This window comes from Vicugna pacos, chromosome X (assembly GCF_048564905.1).
Source record: "Vicugna pacos chromosome X, VicPac4, whole genome shotgun sequence".
In the NCBI taxonomy this organism is placed as follows: Eukaryota; Metazoa; Chordata; class Mammalia; order Artiodactyla; family Camelidae; genus Vicugna; species Vicugna pacos.
The window spans coordinates 23686326-23702327 of record NC_133023.1 but is presented as its reverse complement, the minus strand read 5'-3'; the positions used below and the strand labels follow the sequence as shown (position 1 = coordinate 23702327).

The 16002-nt window shown below is 38.7% G+C and overlaps 1 protein-coding gene across 6 annotated transcripts in view; it reads left to right on the top strand.

Annotated features, from left to right (window-relative positions):
• The window catches only part of DMD (dystrophin), a 1854428-nt gene that overhangs the window by 1775369 nt on the left and 63057 nt on the right, over window positions 1-16002 (top strand). For 4 of the 6 annotated variants that reach the window (XM_031673322.2, XM_072956638.1, XM_072956634.1 and 1 more), the window contains 6 exons: window positions 5295-5461; window positions 7789-7900; window positions 9322-9458; window positions 10144-10182; window positions 14572-14637; window positions 15743-15808. In XM_031673322.2, coding sequence (XP_031529182.2) covers window positions 5295-5461; window positions 7789-7900; window positions 9322-9458; window positions 10144-10182; window positions 14572-14637; window positions 15743-15808 — 587 coding nt within the window. The remainder of the gene's footprint in view (window positions 1-5294; window positions 5462-7788; window positions 7901-9321; window positions 9459-10143; window positions 10183-14571; window positions 14638-15742; window positions 15809-16002) is intronic. The other 2 variants (XM_072956635.1, XM_072956637.1) reach the window with 1 other exon arrangement.

Below are 16002 nucleotides of genomic sequence, written 5' to 3'. Positions count from 1 at the left end.
AAGATACTTCCCACACGGTGGCTATCACAGTGGAAGGAGCTGTGACAGCGCTGCTTGCTGTGTGTGTGCTATAGAACGGGAAAAAGGAGGTATTGCCAAAACCAGAAAACAAAACACACCAGGGCTAAATGACCTCTTCTAAGTGTTTCTGCTTACATGGTCTGGAACTGGCATTTAGGATGACGGCAAGGTCATCCTTGACACCAAAAGAAGATATCTGAGGCCCAGGTGGATGTCAGCAAACAATGGCACGTCCAAGGATGATCTCAATCCAATGCCATCATACCTGTCTTTTGACCTCAACAATTTCCTGTCATTCTAATCTAACCTATTTGTTTTTTTCTAGAATGATGAAAAGGTAATTTTAACTAGGTTTTAGTTCTAGGTCTTTTAGATCTTTAGAGACGCTTGCCTGATTTTTAATTTTTTCCTTCTTTATCGCCAGGCACAAGGAGAGGGAATATACCACTAGGATACAGAATGGTTTGGAGTAAAAATGAAAGATGGGAACAGAATGAGAATGTGAATCCCCGTATCTTGTCTTCAGGGCTGTCAGGTGGCACAGGCGAGCAGTTTTAAAAGAGCCAAAATGATGGATCTTGCATCTTAGGAGGTAGAAAGAACCTTGAGAATTTCCAGCCTTTAAGCACAGGAGAATCTATGGTATTTTGAAAGAGGAGAACATTCTCTAGCTTCCCTTGGTAATTCACACTAATGCTTTAACAACTTTCAGCATCAGAAAATGCTTCCGTATGAGTTACAGCCTAAATTCTTCATGCTGCTTAAGCCTGTTTCTTCTTGTTCTGTCCTCAGTGGAGAAATCGAACAGCTGGTCATAGGCCCCTATGCAAGAGCCATTCATATAATTGAAAACTGTTATTAAATCTCCCCTTCAGCCACTCTTTCTTGCACATTCTGGTTTTTTTTTTCCCATGGCTAAATAATCCCAATTCCCTTAAGCTGTTCTCGTAGGTCTTTCAAACCCTGTAATTATCACTGTGCCTTTCTGCCAAGCCTTCTCTAAGTTCTGGGTCAGCTATAGCCACCAGAACTAGACACCTTTTTCTAAGAAGGTTTTGAGCAGTACTGAGGGTAATGCGATCATGTGTTCACACTCCACTGGCTGTGTTTTTAGTTATACATCGCAGTCATAGTCCTTCTTTTTTTTTCCTTTTATTTTGTACACCTACATTTGTTGCTGACTCATGGTCAGACTTTTTTTCCTGTCTTCCGGAATGACCAGAAGCTTTCTGTTAACATTATACTTGCTGGAGTAAGCCAGAATTCTTTCTCTGTAGCATGTTTTTGAATCCATCATTAAAAAAACTTATCATTTAAGCCTAAGTCAAGAAAAAAATATATAGGTTCAGATTCAGCAACAATAAAGCTGTATTTTAAATAGGAATGAATTAGTGATGCTTTTCAATTTTCTGTCTTTTTATAATGGTTTTTCTCCCAGCTGGAAGGGGTTATTTTGATAAACTTGGTTTCTAGACTAGTGGAGCAAGAGATTATTATAGGACATATTGTAGCTGAAACTTAGTTCTTTTGACAGAGTCTCTCATTGTATCTTTGTTTATAGAATGAAGAAAACATGTTCAGTATAGACTAGACAATAATACAACTGGGAGGAGTCACAGTCCAACAGCCAGCGAGGGCCGGATCCTGGTTTTGTGCTGACCTCAGGTGCAGTCGGTAGTGGTGTGGCCCAAGTTTGACCTTGGCCTGTTTGATAAATTCACCAGTGACTTTTTGATGAAGACAGAGCACATATTTTAAACTGCAAAAATTACACAAAGTTGCAAAGAATGGCGAATTCAATAGCTGGAAGAGTCAGGAGTCTTAAAGATACAGATGCGATTGTACAAAGGGCTCAGACTAACAAGGTTTTAACAGAAGTGAAGGGAAACAAATCCCGACTGAACAAGTATAAAATGGAGGAATCACCAGCAGTAGGCAAGCACAGCATTTCTTACCATGCTCAACAGAGCATTAGTACCCTGTGGTGTTCCCAAGCCTTATAACTTAAAAAAAAAAAAGATGAAGGTCTTGGATCACTGAATAATTAGTGTGGGAAATTCAGAGGTCAAACAAGGTTTAACGTGTTTCTTTGCCAACAGCCCTCGCAGCCTTTAGTATGTTGATGTGCATTAAGAATTTTAAGAGGCAGATGTAATGTGCAATGTTTCCTTAATTAATTTGACCTTCTTTTCATGAAACATTTTGCTGGATGATTGATCTGCTGGATTCGTTGGGAAACACTGACCCAGAGATTTTGGTTGAATGGAAACCCTGTGTGAGCCTATAGTACAGAACAAAAGAAAGTCATCCAATTATACTGTCCAGAGAACTGAAGGTACCATTCCCAGCAGATCATATTCGGAGAATAGTTTTCTAAAAGACAATGGCAAAGCAAGCCATGTCATTTGAGGAAGAAATGAAAGGAATAGGGATAAAGAGGCATGGACAGACATGACAGCTCTGGTAGAATACTTAAAGGGATGTGTGAAGGCTGAGAATTTCTAGGTTTCTGGTCGATAGATAATGATAATGACAGTCACAAGAGCAAACACAGGCATGGCTCTTGCTGTGTGTGCCAGACATGCCAGACACACAAGTGCCTTTCATTTGATAACTCATTGAAATCTTAAAGCAACCCTATGCGGCAGATGCTATTAATAGTCCTATTTCACGGCAGAGGAAAATTAAGATACAGTAAGTGATTTTCCCAAGGTAGCACAACCAGCGGCAAAGCTGGGGTTTGTACTCTCTTGGTTGGACTCGAGCCTCCGGTCCCCTTGGCTATATGCTGGCAGATTTCAGCTCAGTGAGATGAAGCACTTTTGACAGGGATACCTGTGCACGAATATTCAAGTTCATCCGTTAAAGACATTTGCTCCCCACACGGGTGGTATTTATACAGTGACTGTAAGAACATATACTGGCATTGGATAAGTTTGGACTCAGTGACTACTGAAAGTCTTAGAGCTCTGTGGTGCTGTTCCAAAAGGATGAATTCACTTCCACAGTCCCTTTCATCTTTAGGTTCTATAATTCTTTCTTAATTTTTAAAAAATTTTTCCACAAAGTACCTCTGTGATGGCACTCTACACAGAGAGAAATACTCAACAAAAGATTTTGATCAGTAGCTTGAACTGATACCATTTTGCAGCTAGGATATTCAAGGTTAAACAGCTCATTGTAATGTCACATTTATAATCAGGGATATGACTATAGTACTACTGAAATGGTGAGTGTTTCAAGCCAAATGATCTATCCATCCAAACCCTACTGCTTTTCTGTCTAAAATGTGGATAGATTCTTTATTAGCAAACCACATTCCAAGAGAAGCAATATGGGTTTGCAGTTCAAATGCTCATCACTTGCATGATGCTAAATATCCCATCATATATTCAGCATAAATTGTTCTCAGAATAGGTAGTGCCCTTTGGTTCTTGACGAAAGCAAATGCAGATGGTCTCTGGAGAAGGCATTTTAATTCTAAGAATCAAAGTATCTCCAGAAAAAAAATTTAAGGTCATTATAGTACATATTTAAAAAAAAAGTGAGCACACAGCAAACTAAGGTGAGTGAGAACCAGCAGAAATAGCAGACCCCTGAAGCAGACCCACAGTAACTTCATATCTTGGAATCATGAGAGATGATTTTTTGAAAACTAGGTATAGTCTGTTAAAAAAAAATAACAGACAACATTGAAAAATACCTGCAGGGAACAACAAACTTTAGAAGCGACCTTAGATACTAAAAAGTACAGTAAGCAAAATTTAAAATTCATTGTGTGGGCTAACAGCAGACTGGATGGTGCTGAAGAGAGAAAGAAGTACCCAAGCGGTAGAGCAGGAGGAGCTACTAGGAAGGAAGCGCAGAGAGACAAAAAAGGAGGAAAACTAGGGAAGGCCTGTTCAGATAAATGGAGGTTAGACTGACCAAATCTAACATTTATCTAATAGATTTCTGTAAGCAGAGGGGAGAAGGAATGGAGAAGAGACAGTATCTGTGGAGATCATGACTGAAAAGATTCCAGAGCTGAGTCAAGACTGTAACCCACAGATTCAAGAGGCCCAGTGAATCCTAAAGAATAAATAAAGCCCTAGAAATAGAAGACAAGACAGGAAAAGGACACATGGCCTTCAGAGAACCAGCCAACAGCTTCACAGCTGACTTCTCAACAGCAGCAGAGAAAGTGAGATAGAAGTGTAATGGTACTTGAGTGTGCTAAAGCAAAATAAAAAGAAACAACCCCCCCCAAAATCCCTTTCAATCTAAAATCTATACCCAATGAGGACAGCTATCAAGAATATGGATAGAAAAAGAGACTTTCAGGCAAACAAAACCTGAGAAATTTGATATCAACAGACACTGACTATAGGAAATAGTGAAAGATGTACTTTGGCAGAACTGATCCTAGATGGGATATTTGAGATGAAGGAAGCAATGAAAAACAAAAACAAACAAACAAAAAAAGTGGTCAATGTAAAGGTCAATCTAGCAATATAAAAACTCAAAATAGAGTCTTGTAGAGTTAAAAAAAAACAATATGTACTTAAAATGCATCACTGTGGTAACATACCAATCAAATGATGGATGCATAAACTTATTTTGAGTTTTCTAAAATCATTGTACTCTCTGGGAGGACTGGCGTTTGTTAAGCTTAGACTTTGAAAGAGAGAGAACTCAAGACAGAGAAGCAACAGGCCCCCATGAAAACAGCACTAGACCAAGAGGTCTGCATGCTCGTAGCAGCTCTGCCTCCAGGGACTTGTATGGCCTTTGAAAAGCCACTTCTTCTGTATCTCAGTTTTCTTGTCGGCAAAATTGAAGCGTTGGGACCAGATGAATTTTAAAGCCTCTTCATTGTGATTCTGTGAAACACTGAGAAACGGATTCGCTAGGAAAAAAGGAATCAATAGTTCCTTGAGTTGTGTTTTTTTTTTCTCCTTTGAAATGGTATCAGTAAACACTGGCAGGTATCTGTTCAAAAACTGGAGCTAAGTAGAGTCCCTCTCAGGTGTGTATTTTGCTTTCCTTTTTCCGTTTGTTTTGCTTTGCTTTCTTGTCATCTAGTAGCCAAGCAGAGTGATGGCAGTTTCCCAAAGCCTCAGGGGTAGGTGGGTCGTGTGGGTGTTAGGGAGACACTTGCAGCAACAGGCAGTGAAAAGTGGGCCTCACTGTGCCTCTGTGATTCTTTTTCTTTCTTTTTTTTTTAAACATGTCGCCTAAACTGACACATGCCTCCTTTCCTCTCTTACCTGCTCTCCTTCCTGTCTTTGCAGGCTAATAATAAGCCAGAGATTGAAGCGGCCCTTTTCCTGGACTGGATGAGACTGGAACCCCAGTCCATGGTGTGGCTGCCCGTCCTGCACAGAGTGGCCGCTGCGGAAACCGCCAAGCATCAGGCCAAGTGTAACATCTGCAAGGAGTGTCCAATCATCGGCTTCAGGTATGAGGAGCCCCCACAATGTCATATTTTGTCTTAACATTTCCCGCCTTTTGATGACTTGATCTCTTATCTCCTGTGCCAGTTGCTGTTAGTTTGTTCCTCTTCAAAGTGGGAGAGGAGGTGATCAGGCTGGGACATCGATCGCTGATGTCACCCCCTGCACCCCTGATCACTGGGTTGTTTTGGTGGATCTGCCTCATTCGGCAGGTGTCCCTTTCCACCTTTACTCTTCGGCTCTGCAGAGCCATGTTCTTGGTTGATTAGGACTGACTGCCTGTCTCCACTGAGATATTTGTCCATCAAGTGTATACAGATAAACTGTACCTCTTCTTTCCTGGAACCCAAACACTTTGATCATCTTTCCTTCTTTCTTTCTTTTTTTCTTTTCTATTCTTTTCTTTTTCTTTCTTTTTTTTCCATGATCTTTTCTGTTTATAGAAACTCTCTAAGAATTGGTTATAAAACTAAGGGATGATTCTATTTTGGGAGACCCGTCATGGTAGCTCAGTCTCTTCATCACTTTGCACCACTTTTCTTCCCCAAAAGTAACAAGAATTGTTTCAAGCACCCTGAAACATACTTCTTTATCTGTGATTCTGATTACACTCTTTTTTTTTTGGAGTATCCTAATGAACTTCTAAGGGAATATAAAGTATGCAAGTAAATGAAAGATTCACAAAGCAGCTAAAAAAAGAAAATGTTCCTTATAAATTTAAAAGAGAAAGTGAGAGGAACGATACCAGCTTATTATTCTGATATTCTTTAAATGTCACAGAAAACAATTGGCTCTTAAATCTTCAGTCTTGTTGACCTGTTTGGGGAGACAGGATATTTTTAAGTGAGTCAATCTTATTGAACAACAGTCTCAAATCCAAATTCTGAAACAGTGATGTATTAAACATCTGGATCAACATCAAGGTTTCCATAGCGATGAATAGGTGTTAACTAGTTGTATCGTCTGTGCCTGTTCAGAATCCACTTACCAGCTAAGTAAATACTCTTCTGGTTACGCTCAGACTTGTTTTATTACTTTGTTTCCTAATAACTACTTTGTACCATTTGTGTGCTTTTTATTCACTGTGCTCCTTTACCATTGGTGTTTGTCCTTCCATACTTCATGCTGTTTCCAAAGAGGTTTTAACAAAAACCTTCAGAGGTTTCTAAAGCCTAGATAGACAACACTGAGTAGGCAGTGCTTGCAAAGGACACCTTCTTTCCTTCCGGGTTTTGGCAGGTAAGAGTGATGCCACGGGGCAGTGGGGTTGGAGGGGAAGCTATACAGGACTGCATTGTATTTCTTACCTTTCTTTTCTTAGCTTCCTTCATTGGTAAGATTTGTATGGGGGGGAGGAATTTTATAAAATGACAAAGACGAATGCTTTGGAGGATCTAAGAGAGCCTTTTCACATTAAATTCTTTTGCTCTTATCAAATTAGATCATTTTAGGAATTAGTACTTCTTTTTCCTCCTCCCCCACTCTCCCATCCCGAAGAGGGTTGGGATCCAAAAATGGTAGCTTTTCCCCCACATTCCCGTATGTGACATAAGGAATATGTTTATTTGAATTGGCGAAGATGCTTATCTGAAAAAGCACAAGGCAGGGAGAGCATGAAACGAAGAATACAGTAATCTGAGAATCGGGAAATGAACCATGTAGTACTTACACACGATCAATTCTTTCATCTAACCCAAATCGTGTCTTTTCTTGGGGCTTCAGTTATCACGTGTGGGCAACATGGTGAGGAATTTCTGAAGAGAGACAGATAAAAGAGATTATCCAAGTAACTATCTGAAGATGAATCATGTCAGTCAATCAGGAAATGTCATTAAAGCAAGATTTGTTGTAATTGAGAGTTCTTGTTCCATTTTCTTTTGTCTTATGAAATTGCTTTCTCTTCATAATTTTTTGAAAATACTTACCTCAGAAAACTTTTGTGCCCTTCAAACAGGTAGGGGAACCTGCCATGCATCAACCTTCTTCAGGAAGTTCTTTCAAGCTCTAGTACTTGGTCTTCAAAAGACAGGAAGTTTGCCAGTATCTTCCTACTTAATCTGAACGAGTTCCTAGTAGAGTTTCAATAAGAGCTGAGTTTTTCTTCCCTCCCTCCAAATGTTTATAGGATAATCTTTCTGCCAAAATGTTTTGATAGTGTTGGAGAAGCACCAGAGAAATCTGGACGGAGAAAGTTAATCACTTACCTTGTGGGAATAATGAACACTGCATTCTGTTTCAAGAATTAAGACAGTGGAAGAAGGTTTATTAAAGGGTGTTCTTTGGGAATCTGATTTGAAGAAATACACATGAGTTTGGTTTTGTTCTTTACCAGGTACAGGAGTCTAAAGCACTTTAATTATGACATCTGCCAAAGTTGCTTTTTTTCTGGGCGAGTTGCAAAAGGCCATAAAATGCACTACCCCATGGTGGAATACTGCACTCCGGTAAGTGACACGCCTCCCTGACGTGCGTCCGCGCACCTGGGACAAGTTTCAGTTGTGCACAGTATTGCAGATCACGTGTAATGCTGTGATCTGTAAGTTCCCCAGATGTCTCCCCACATGTCAGCCAGCTCGAGTGGCTCCAAATTGTAGACTCTGGGACTTACCTTATCCCTAGCACATCAGGGCATGCCTGGCATTCATGGAATGTCGTAGACACTCAACATACATTGTTCGGTGAACCAGTAGGTTTTTCTTCGGTTTTCGTGGGTTGTAGGGAAGACGTTTTCACATTTATTTTGCACAGCTCTGGTGGTTGTGTGGAGAGGTGTGATGGTCATGGGGCATGTTGGGTAGTGGGGGGCAGAAAATACAGTTTGCCTCAAATTCACAATCCACTACTTTCAATTAATCTTGCTCACCTTTTATCTGTTTTATATGCAACACCTAGCCACTAAATGCTAGGCATTTACCTTTTAAAGTACTGTGTGTGAGATAGGTATTATTTCTCAGCCCCTTTTTACAGATGAGGACTCTGAGGTCCTGAGGGTAAATAATTTGCCCACAGTTCTATAATTAAGAGCTGGAGCCTTCTCCTAAGATGTTGTGTTGAGAAAATGTTCAGGGGCCAGTAGAACTTTGAAAAACCACTGGTGAAATGGAAAGGGCCTAGACATGGTGGGCACAGATCTGAGTGTAAAAATCTTTTATTCCTTAAACACTAGCTGCTTGCTCTTCAAAGTGTGCTCTGTAGACCAGCAACAATTGGCATCACCTGGAGACTTATCAGAAATACAGAACCGCAGGCCCCACCCCTGACTTTCTAAATCAAAACGTGCATTTTAGCAAAACCTGCATTTTAGGAACACATCTGTTTGAGAAGCTCTGCTTTAGAGCATTTCTTGCTTCCATCTCCAGAGTGATTCTCCCAGCTGTTGCTTCCTCGCTTTGATTTCTTTTGCAAAGCTAGCCAGTGATGGAGAGTGTACTGTGCTGTGAATGGCTGGTATCTAGTGGGTGAAATACGATAGCAACGTGGACAAAACGTTTTTAAAATACTGTACAGTGTGGCCACACTTAAGGTCAACTTTTCGACCTCAAGACTTCTATAAACCACTGTTTGAGTAGCCTAGTAGTTGGTATACTTTATTTATTCACCATAACGACTTGTTCAAGTATTATTGCCCCCATTTTATAGATGATCTGAGCCTCGGACAGGGGAATAACCCACCCAAGTTAACCCCACTAGTAAATGCCAGACCTGATTTCAAAGCCCTGTTTCTGTGTGATTCCAAAGCCTTTGCCCTCAACCTCTGCTCGCTCCTAAGTTACAGAACAAGCGGCCCGAGGCAGAGCACTGGAGTGGTGCTTTATCTTGAGAGCGTACCTTCTGAAGTCTGATCTCAGCATGATTTCCCTTTCAGACTACTTCGGGAGAAGATGTTCGTGACTTTGCCAAGGTACTAAAAAACAAATTTCGAACCAAAAGGTATTTTGCGAAGCATCCCCGAATGGGCTACCTGCCAGTGCAGACTGTCTTAGAGGGGGACAACATGGAAACGTGAGTAGTGGGGAAAGCAGAACAGACTCTCGTTTGACGTATATATTTGAACTCCTCTCAGCTGAATACCTTCCTTCACTCCCAAGTGCAAACAGTCTCTCCTATTTCTTTCTTTAGACTTACTTTAGCTGCAAAGAGAAAAACAAGCTGATATCCAGTCGCCATTTTCCCATGTCAGTTGTCCCATGACAATGACCTTTTCCAAAAATGGAACTGTATCTCACAGGGAAATAAAACCACGTTACGGCTGCTCACTACCTTACAAGGCTTTTAAGAAATATGGGACTGTTTACAAATGAGTGACTCCAAGATCTCATTTTGATTTTCCTCCCTCACAAATCAGTAGGCGTGTGTCTTTTTGTATCTGATTGTGTGGTCGTATCTAGTCACTTTTTTCTACTTCAAATAGAGTCACAGCACATTTCTTCACAGTAGTAATGATTCTCATGGCCAAACTGATGATGCCTTCACCTCTTTTGAACCTGCTCTTTCTTTTTCTCCATAAGTCTCATGGCAATAGCACAATTGTTTTTCTTTTAATTCACTTTCCACCTTTGTTTGGCTGTTGCACTCCATGGTTCATACTTAATTGAATTTCATTTATTTTGACCTTTCAGTAATTTGTGTGTGTGTGTGGCTGAGTTTGCCTGTGTTTCTCTTCACCACCTCATTTTTTGTTTTGCAGTCCTGTTACTCTGATCAACTTCTGGCCGGTAGATTCTGCGTGAGTACTTCTGCTGAAGGGTGCTGCTACCACCAACACATTCGCTTGCTTGATTTAAAAAAGTTTTGTTCTGTTTGTTTTGTTTTAAAGACATTTTAACTTCCCTTCCTTCATTCAAGTTTTTTCTTCCCTTGGTAAGACTTTGAGAGTGCCTTCTACCCCAGGTCAGGAGAATCAGTGAGGTTTTCAGGTCCCCATCTGGTCAAATTTAAACCAACAGAAATCCTGGCCTTGAGTTCAAAGTGACATCACAGAAACTGCTGGGTTGTTACAGTCCGGGGAGACATGTTTATATATTCTTTCATTAGAAGCAGGGAAGAGCCTTCTGATTACATCGTGACATTCTTTAGCCGTATTTCTAGAGATTCAGCGCGTTAGGGCCTTCAAAAGGGTGATAGTTTATTCTAGGGCCTGTTAAAAGTGGACCATTCAAAAATCAGTGAAATTTGTTTTATAGTACGATGTTGAGTATGGTTGAATCATTTCAATGAGGCATGTGGGCTTTTTCTAATCAGGTAACTCCATGCTATTTGTGTAATCTTGATAGACGTGAGTGTCTCAGTTTTGAACTAAATGCACTTTGCTTTCTTCTCCAAGCTAAATACCCAGCTCATAAACAGTTATACATTTACACTCGAAGGAAAGCGTACTGTGGTCTTTGTTATTGCTATTGGTGTGTGTTATTAATAATACTAATACTAGATACCAACAGATAATTGATTTGTCTCAGCATTTATAATGTTATTAGAAAACTTTTTGGAGTCTGTGATTTATATATCAGCAAACAAAGTGTGCATTGTTTTAAAGGTACATTGTGTGAGGGTCTAATAACAAAATTTTGGTATTTCAGAATGTACTTCATTAAAATATTTACTTAAAGTCATATAGCTCCATTAAGTATAAGACGAAAATGACCAGTTTGGAAGACAGGCTTATGTAAGAATTCACTTTTATTTTTAGTGGGTCTTTTTTATTCCACCATGTAATTTAATTTAAAGGGGATCCTTTTTCAAAAATTCTGTAGTGATAAATGCAAACTATTAATTGAGGTTTCTGTTAAGTCCTTATTAGCCTAGAGGAACTCTAGGTTTCCTTTTGTCATTTCAAGCTGCATTATCGTGCCCTTGAATTCTGGGATATAGTGGTTCTACCTGGTTTCTTTAGTAACCGTTATGCTTAAACAACTTGGGAGGTTACTTAGATTCAGATATGTTCTTTGCTCTCAGTAATTGTTTCCTCTAACCCAGGTTGTCTATTGGTTTATAAAAGTGAAAGCTTTTCATAAATAAGAAGCTGTTTAAAAAATTGATATACTGGAATCTTCAGCTTGATTGGATCCCAATAAGCAAATTGATTTACTTTGTGTTAAACTAAGTTCTAACCAATGGAGAAATCCAAAGACAAATGTGCTGAAGAATAACTTTTTAAACGCAGGGTCGGAGGTACACGGCGTAATAAACAAAGAATAACTAACAGTTCCTTAAAAGGAAAGAGAAAGAACAAAAGTGTATTATATACATAAGCTAATGAGAAAAACTCATAACCGAGTAAGTTTAATGTAACTTTTTTTAAGTAGAGGGTGATTGCTAATTTTGAAGAACTTTAAAATTAATAACATTCTCTATTAAAAATATCCTCTCTGACAACTGAAGGCAACCGCCACTTTGCCTTTTTATAAAAGTGTTAGATTATTTAGAAATGGTGGGAAATTCTCATTTTGAGGAAGAAAACAACTGCAGGTGACTGAAGTCACTGTTTTCTTTAATACCAGTAATTTTATTAAAGCCTTTACTCATGGGATTATAAATAATTTATGAAATAAATTGTAAAGTTGTCCTATTCAGGCAGAAGAGCCAGGCCCTAAGGTGTTCTATTTTGCAAGAATTCTATCTAATGTTAACGCATCCTGTGACAATGGTAGCATTTAATACATTCGATATGGATCACAGAATTTGAAAGTTTACTGAAATACAGTCTTTTGTTTTTCCTTAGAAAGAATCCTTATTTACCTACATTTGTCATCTTATTGGAAACTAAATCTAGCATAAACCTTTTATATTCTTTGTCCACAAATGAGACAATCAAACAGCATTCTTTGAGTTATTCTGCTTTGAAACCTAAATGGGTGAAAACTTATTAATGGAGTTTTCACAAACCAGAAAGTGGTGGTGGGTCGGATGGAATTGGCTATTGGTGAGAACTGGAACAATGCTTCTGGGTGTATCGTTTGGTATTTAGGGAGTGAGAAGGAAGAGCAGTATTCTTACCTTCCCTTGGAGAAGTGTTTTAGAAGGCTTTGCTTTTAGTTCTGTTTCTGGACTAACTGGTTTTGTACTTCTACTAATTCTTGGTTTCTGAATGATTCTTCTCTGACCAGTACTCCCTTTTGGCTCATTTTCTGGTTTCAAAAGTACCTCCTTCAGTGTACATGTATATATATATATGTGTGTGTATGTGTGTGTATAAATATATATATGTATGTGTATATATGTATATATACACACACACTTTTTTTTAGATTTCCGGTTTTTTATGAGTTCTTGTGCTTATGTATGCTGTGTTAGGCGCTATGTAGATTAATAAGAAAAATAACATGGAATTATCCTCAAGGCTAAGAATTAAAGCTCTGCATAAGATTTTCTGTGTAAGATGTTATTAAAGTGCTGTGCATTTACATGTCTGGTTCTCTTGGTGTAATTAACGCTCCAAGGTCTCAGGATTTGTTGCTTGATACTACCCAGATAGCAACTATTAGAAAGGAAAATATATTTCCACTAATATATTTTCCTCGATGGTGGGCTTTTAGCTTATAAGAAGGATGTAATTGAAAGACTTGTCTGTTCCAAAACATAGGGCTTATAAAGCAAATAATCCAAGCACTCAATTCTCTTGATCTACAGTGCATATTTCAAAACAAATCTTAATTTTTCTAATGGCCATTCCACGGTTCTAAGAAGTTAGCAGATTATCCCCAAAACTGGAGATTCACCTGGAAATCTTTGGATCTGCCTAGTAAATTGGGTAGTCATCCTGTTGTTTCCTCATGACAGTTTAAGCATCTTTGTAATTCATTCCAAATTTGATTATGGTAACACTTGACCTAGACAGCATTGGTTTCATCAGACATTTATCTTCCAGGGAAGACTTCATTTCCCTAATTATTTGCTGTAGTGTGTTGTAATCATCTTATGATGGTGTGTCTTCTTTAAGAAATATGAATTGCTAGGCCATTTCCTATATAAGCCTAGGTAACTACACAGTTTTCTCTTTTTTTAAATGTAAGGAAAAAACCCATATTCTTCTCAGTATTCTAACCGAGTCCATGAATGCTGCTTAGACATTGGACTAAACTAGTCCTCTCTGAATAGATTACTGTTGACTTTTGGATTCGTGCCTTTCCCTAAAGGCTTTCTCTATAAGGAGAGAAAAGGAAAAGATCTTTTGTCCTATTCTAGTGAAAACAAAAAAGCACATGCCCAAACTGGTTTTCAGAGCAGATGGATTTTTTTCCTAAGGTTAATCTAAGAGATATTGTATAAACTTCAAGGACAGTTAATAGATCAAATGTGAATAGATGGAAACATGTTAACCCTACCAAGATTCTAATCTATGAAAGCAAAAAGAGTAGGATTTTATGCCCCCAAAGTCTACAGACCATGAATGCTGACCCTTGCCTCGTGTTCCCTGCCCCCTTGTATTCTCGCACATGGTACCCCTAATAAGATACATTTCCGATATTGTGATACTCTCTTGAATTTAGTCATTCTTTTTTAAGATTTCACATTATAATTTTAGGCCATTCAGTTTTACTCTATGAAGAAGTAATATAATCCTGCTGGTAAATTGGTAGATACATACTTTCTTCACAAAATTGCACAGACCATCTTGATACATGGAATCTTAAGTAGTCATGGACTGGAGTGGCCTCTTTGGAACTAAAATTGTTGACTGCAAGTGTACTAGGGAAATGTACACTTTCTATTCAGTAAGAAGGCAGCTAGTAACTGGCACAGGTGTAAACTGTTTCAGATTGTAAACCACATGTGCTAACACAATTTCACAGCTGTAGGGTATGAGACATTACAAGGAAGGAGGACAAAAATGTCCTGTAGACATTGTCCCCCCAACCTTTTCTATAACTGAAACTTGCCCGAGAAGTTTGTGATCTCTATGGCTTTGGGGAAAAGCAGAAGTAGGAGAAATCATCTCTCAAACCTGGATTCTAAATACTTGATGATACAAAAGCTGCAGGAACAACTAAATGTGTACATTATCCATAGAATTAGAAATGAAAGCATTCTAGGCCATGTATATAAATAACTGTGTGGTGGGGTTTTTTTCTCCATTAATGGATGGTGTCTGTGACTAATCACATTTTCTGCCTTATAGGCCTGCCTCGTCCCCTCAACTTTCACACGATGATACTCATTCACGCATTGAACATTATGCTAGCAGGTATGAGACTAGTTGAATGCCAGGCAAATATTGATTGAAATAACTAACCAAGGAAAGCTAACCTATAACCATTTTAAACAAATCTTTTCTTTTTCCCCAATCTTGTCTGATTTCTACTAATCAGCTTGCCCTCTAACGTGCATGCCATTCCACTGCATGTTGTTTTTGGACCAATAAGAGCATCAGTTCAGAACAGCCTCCCCTAACCCTGGCCTTTAAACATTCCTCGTAGCTTTGTTGTGTTTTATATCCTGAGTTTGTTTAATCAACTGACTTAGAAACCATCTAACCGTCTTAGAAAACTGCTAGCTCAGACATAAATATGTTAAAGTATACTGTGTTGTGTGGAGAACATGAAAGCACTGGCTTTCTATTTCTGTGTTTATTGTGCATAATATGCCATAAAGAAGAGAATCATTAATTTTCCTAATCCTTGTGCCTTTCTGTCCCACCTTCTTTGTGTTGAGGTAACTTTTATATCTAAAGCCTGAATTGCTAATTGTAAGATATCTTATGCTTGTTAAATAAATCTGTAAGAGTTTGCTTAACTTTTTTTTTTTAGTTGTAAAGGACTTTATTATTGTCTGAGATGAAGGAGGTTTTTAAAGGTAAAAATTGGTTGCAGAATGTTTGGAGAGGTTACTGTGAATCTGTCCTTTATCAATATTCTAACTGCTGAACGTGTTTATCAACCATGGGAAGCATTAACTAGCTATACGTAACTCTGTCATCAGTGGAAAGCTTTAATTGTCTTTAAAAAAAAAAAAAACCACAGGGTCGTGTAAGGTACGGGGTGTATTTGTTGTTAGGGAGGCTTTTCTCATGGAAACAAAGGCCTGTTCTCGGTGAAAGGAAGATCTATCTGCTAAGAAACAAAACTCAACTTCCCTTATAATTTAAAACAGAAATGTAAAGCTGCTAACTAGCTGTGGTCCACCGCTCACTGCCTCAGGTGGTTAGGCCAACACACACATCCCTTAATATGAAGGATTCCTTTCTCCTCTTGACATGAGTTAGCCTTTAGTTTTCAGGAATGTTCGATTAGGTCTTGAATAGATTCTAAGAAGTCACATAAGTTTTAATGAGCTTTTACGTTTTTTATCAGGCTAGCAGAAATGGAAAACAGCAATGGATCTTATCTAAATGATAGCATCTCTCCTAATGAGAGCATGTAAGTATCCTGTCTCTTTTTACAAAATGTTCCTGACGATGAAATTGCTTGGAGGGATTTAGAGGTAGGGTAGCACAGAAGATAGGAATTAGCATTTATATTCGTTTGATCGTTCAAGGAGCCATTCATTTACTTTTTTATTTTTAACTCTTGACACCCTGACACAGAATGAGTTCATCCAGATTGTGGCATTC